Genomic DNA, 5,555 nt, shown 5'->3' on the forward strand with positions numbered 1-5,555 from the left:
TTGAGGGATAGATCTAGGCATAGGGCTCGCATCACACAATAGATTATCGTGAAGCCGAGGCCAAAAATCAAAAGTCAGGATAACAGATACATGCAGTTGGCAACTTTGACAGGGGAAAACGCCCGTTGTCAATGGAGGGGACATTCCCAACCCAGAAATCTACATTACATATGAATGAATAGTATTTTTTTTATAAATAGATGATTTGTGCCAGTCCATATGACTCTGGGATACTGCGTTACAACTCCACAGGGTACATGTAAGTTATGCGAGTCTATTAAAATTTTGGAAATTTTACAAATTCTCACTCTTACAACCGAGTGCTCTCAGTTTACAATTCTTCGCTCTGCTGTGTCAGAAAAAGAGCTAAAATTTATCAAAATTCTCCAATTCTGCATTCATTTGACTTGTAACTTATATTTTTGGAAATTTACTTCTATTAACTGTTTAATTTTAAATCTACAGATTGAAATTATGTGCAAAGAACGCAAGGTTTAGCGCTAGGCAACCGAATGTCAGTGCCATAAGGAGGATTATTTTGAAAAACGGAAGGACATCCAGCATTTTAAGTTTGAAGAATTTCTAAAATCTAGGTGTTGCGCTGACCTGGGAGCTGAGAAAAGTGCTATACCTGTAAGTGAAGTCTCTAATTTTGCATTTCATTAACCCAGAGCAAAGCCATATTTGTGCACACAGCATCAGAAATAATGTTGAAAGACCACTTCAGCATGCTCATCTGAAAAATTATCAGAAAGACGAATTGCCTCAGCATGACAGAATAAATGTTAATCTAAAGCCTCATCTAATTCCAGAGAGGAAGCACACGGTGCATAACAGAAAGTTATTGCAAAAGGTTTCTTCTACATACCATCATAGAAAAGACGCCGAAAGAAGACTTTGAAGCCGACACATCCGACAGAGAAAAGCACTGAGATTAAAAATCACTCTTGCTCAACAACCGTTTTTAACCAGTGAAAACTCGAGACTATCTGCCTCTGGATATAACACCTTAAACCACTCGCCTCTCTTTTGCAATTCCCTTAAAGATACACCACTTCATTGTGTCCATGACCATCTCAAATAAATGTTTCCTTTTTATTGTGTACTGTTCTGTGATGGATTCTATGTAAATTGGCTTAGCATTATCTGTTGTGCAGGAGTATATGTAGAACTGTTAAATATAAAAACTGATTAAGTGAACACTGGGGTGCTATATCTAATGTGAATCCCTGTCATCAGAACTACAAACTTTGCTCAATGTATAAGAAGGTTAAAAGGAACTGATGTTCTGCGACTGGTGATCCACAATAGTACTGTGCATGTTCTAACGTCCTCGGTTACTGTCATTACGTCAGTGCAAAATGGAACTTAACATTTAATCATTAAATATCCAACTAACACCTTTATCACTGCTTTGCTAAGAACCTATACAAAGGAATGTGAGAAAAACATCAGTCACAAAATAAGTTGCTTCCGAAGAGGTCATAACCTGAAGACCATTATCTGCAAGAAACCTGTCAACAGGTGCTTATAGGGCAACTTCCAGACAAATTTTGCTCAATTCAATCGTTACGGAGATTGCCCATGATTTGTTTCAGAGATTAATGCTGACCATTTTCTAAACAAGCCGGACTCCAGGAAGGATCTGGTTCACTCCAAGCATGGCATATGAGCAAAAGAAAAACAAACTTGGTGACATTAGCACTAGAAATAAATCTTGTAAAAACACAGACTATGAGAACAAATTCAGTGTTCAACCCAGCCTCACTCAACACAAAATAACACAAGCTGGGGAAGAAAGATTTAGCCATAAATCTCATGTCACTGAACATGTGAAATTGCTCACTGGGGATAAACGCTATCAGTGTTCTGAATGCCAAAAATGTTTCCGCAATAAATCGCATCTAATTGAACATGTGAGAATCCACACTGGGGAAAAACCTTTTCAGTGTTCTGAATGCCAGCAAAGATTCTGTAGCAAAATGAATCTTTCTCGACATGCAAGAACCCACTCTGGGGAAAAACCTTATCAGTGTTCTGAATGCCAAAAATGTTTCCGCGATAAATCATATCTAACTGAGCATGTGAGAATCCACACAGAGGAAAAACCTTATCAGTGTTCTGAATGCCAGCAAAGATTTTGTAGCAAATTGAGTCTTTCTCGACATGCAAGAACCCACTCTGGGGAAAAACCTTATCAGTGCTCTGAATGCCCGAAATGTTTCAGTGGCCAAAGCACTCTCACTCGGCATACAAGAACCCACACTGGGGAAAAACCTTATCAGTGCACGGAATGCCAGAAATGTTTCATTGACAAAAACACTCTCACTCGGCATACAATAACCCACACTGGAGAGAAACCTTATCAGTGCTCTGAATGCCAGAAATGTTTCAGTTACAACAGCAAACTCACTGAACATACAAGAACCCACACTGGGGAAAAACCTTATCAGTGTTCTAAATGCCAGCAAAGGTTTTCTAACAAACCGAGTCTTTCTCGGCATGCAATAACCCACTCTTTGGAAAAACCTAATCAGTGCTCTGAATGCCAGATATGTTTTACTGTAAAAAGCAGTCTCACTCGGCACATAAGAATACACACGGGGGAAAAACCTTATCAGTGCTCTGAATGCCAGAAATGTTTTAGTGAAAAAAGCAGTCTCACTGATCATACAAGAACCCACACTGGGGAAAAACCTTATCAGTGCTCTAAATGCCAGCAAAGGTTTCGTAACAAACCGAGTCTTACTCGACATGCACTAACCCACTCTTTGGAAAAACCTTATCCATGCTCCGAATGCCAGAAATGTTTCCGTGAAAAAAGAAGACTCACTGAACATACAAGAACCCACACTGGGGAAAAACCTTTTCAGTGCTCTGAATGCCAAAAAAGGTTTCGTAACAAATGGAGACTTACTCGACATGCAGTAACCCATTCTTTGGAAAAACCTTATCTGTGCTCCGAATGCCAAAAATGTTTCAGTGAAAAAAGAGGACTTACTAGCCATACAAGAACCCACACTGGACAAAACCGTTATCGGTGCTCTGAATGCCCAAAAAGTTTCAGACATAAATCTAATCTCACTGAACATGTAAGAATCCATAGTGGGGGAAAAACTTATCAGAGCTCTAACTGCTAGAAACGAGCTAGAAGCTGTTACAAGCACCATAAGCAAACACACACAGTCCAAAATAAATTTCCGTGCTCTGATTGCCAGAAAAGATTACATTTTTAATGCAGTCTCACACTATATGAGCAAACACACACAGGAAAAAAGCGTCACCAGTGCTCTGAATGCCAGAAATGCCTCTTTGATAGGCACAGCCTCACTAACCATGAGAGACTCCACACTGGGAAAAAAACATATGAGTGCTCTGAATGCCAGAAATACCTTCAGAGAAAAACACAATCTCACCATGAGAAACTCCACACTGGAGAAAATCCTTATGCTAGAAACGCTTTTATCTGAAAGACAGTGTTACATGTCATGAGAGATCCCACTCTGGGGAAAAACCTTATGAGTGCTTGTAATGCAAGCAAATCTTTGGTTACGAACTGCTTTTCATTCGACATGAGTGTACTCACACAGGGGGAAAAAGCCTTAGGGTGTTCTGAATGTCAGAAAAGGTTTGTTGACAAATATAATCTAATTCGACATGAAAGACCCACACTGGATTAAAGCCTTATACGTGCTCTGAATGCAAGAAAGGATTTAGTCAGAAAAGAAAGTCAGTCTCACTAAACATGAGAAATGCATCCACACCAGGTGAATAGGAACCATCATCCTGAGTTGCTGAAAAGCTTCTAATGCAACCTGACTTTACATGTAAGAGAAAAAATTAAAGTTGCAATAGGTTTACTTGCAACCTCAAAAGAATTTTGCGGGATTGAAAATAGTCAACAAATTGCCAAAAATCAGCAGTTACAGTACCTGAAAGTTACAAAACTCTCAAGGTCACTCCTCGACTCAGAGAAATGTTAGTGCTGGCAAAATCAACTAATTGCCACAAAATTCACATTATTTCTGTCTAAAATGTATTAGACCCAAAAGGCTCCTACTCACCCTTGTTTGTTTACATAAGACTGAAATATATATTTTGGGTGCAGTGTTTTGTACACTTTGTGAACATTATTGAATGCAGAATTTTGATGATAAAATACAGCAGAAGTTAAACGTAATAAACAAGTTACTTACCTTTGGTCACGCTGTTTCTGGTGGATACTCCTTGACCTGCTAATTCTTCACCGTGAGAATATTCCCCAGGCGCCAGACTGGATCCTGAAACTTTAAAGCAGTCCTGCTGCACGCCGGTAGGAGACATCGCGCAGCTCAGTGTCAAATTCTTTCTGCTCCAGAGTGACGAGCGAAGACGCATATGAGCACTAACCATTCTCATTGTGAACAAACCCAGGGGTTCGTGGGTTCATTATCTCACAGGAATGTATCACATATGCAGGCCATGTGTAGGGATTAATTCACCTTTTTTTAAATGAATAACATTCAGATGAGTCCTTTTCATTTAAAAAAATTCAAATTGTATTCTCAGTAACAAGTGTACATATACATTTCTGAGTAATGTCAGCACAGTGCTCAAGCTGAAAGTGATATGATGATAAAACAATCAGATCCACATATTATACTCATAAACAGGACTGTGAATTACTTTTGTACAATAAAAGTTAAGCAAAACTGATTCTCAGGAGACATAGTTCATGTGAAACAGTCCCTGAATAGTCAAAATTTAGACTGTTTTAGTTAATTATCATGGTCTAATCAGGACAGTACATTGCTGCCTCTCCCGTATACTTATCACGCTGTATCCTGTACACCTTAGTAAGGAATCTTCTGTTTCACAGGCCAACTCTGAACCTTGTGGGCTGGATCCATATAGTTGAAGCCCCACTTGCAAAGAGTGGAGGTAACATGGTGCCCCTCCCCCTCCCAGTTTGCATCATTCCTATCCTATCTATCTTAAGCAGTCCTTGCAAGTGTAACAACGGGCCCCTTTCACAGGAGCAGCACAACGGAAACCCATCGTTCTGCGTGGAGTTCTGTATTGTTTTGTGTTTTTTTCAAATTATTGAATTTTGCAGGTATTTAACTGTTTACAGCAGGGGTCTCCAACCTTTTCTTTAGTGAAAGCTGCTTCTGATAAGTAAAAATTGTTAGCTGCTGGAGGCTAAACATCTCACGCAGTTACCACCTCCACGCCCATCTTCATTGCTTTAGGCCTAATATCCGTAGAGACACTATAGTTTGAGCAAAATATTTGACTAAGGGTACTATGGCAGGGCTGCCATGTGCGTCAGTTAGAGCGCCGTCATTGGGGATGTATGAACAAATGTGTACATATGGATGGTTATATTTATATGGGTGACTGAGAGCCTGTGTTGTACGTACTTGCTGCACATGACATACCTTTCACCATATTTTGCACTGTTATATGTACGACACTTTCATACAGTTTTTTTTTAAATGAGAGAAATTTAAAGTGCTAACAAATGTTCTTCAAAAATGCTTATAATATGGAAAAAAATCTGCACTTTAAATTTG

General features: G+C 39.3%; 1 protein-coding gene across 1 annotated transcript; it reads left to right on the forward strand.

The window, feature by feature from the left end:
* Positions 1-1,605: 1,605 nt before the first annotated feature.
* Positions 1,606-4,957, forward strand: LOC147737471 (uncharacterized). Its single transcript, XM_086931791.1, has one exon. The coding sequence runs from the start codon at positions 1,662-1,664 to the stop codon at positions 3,138-3,140; it is 1,479 nt and encodes a 492-aa protein (XP_086787917.1). The 5' UTR covers positions 1,606-1,661; the 3' UTR covers positions 3,141-4,957.
* Positions 4,958-5,555: the final 598 nt, after the last annotated feature.

Source organism: Lissotriton vulgaris, chromosome 1_1 (assembly GCF_964263255.1).
Source record: "Lissotriton vulgaris chromosome 1_1, aLisVul1.2, whole genome shotgun sequence".
Classification (NCBI taxonomy): Eukaryota; Metazoa; Chordata; class Amphibia; order Caudata; family Salamandridae; genus Lissotriton; species Lissotriton vulgaris.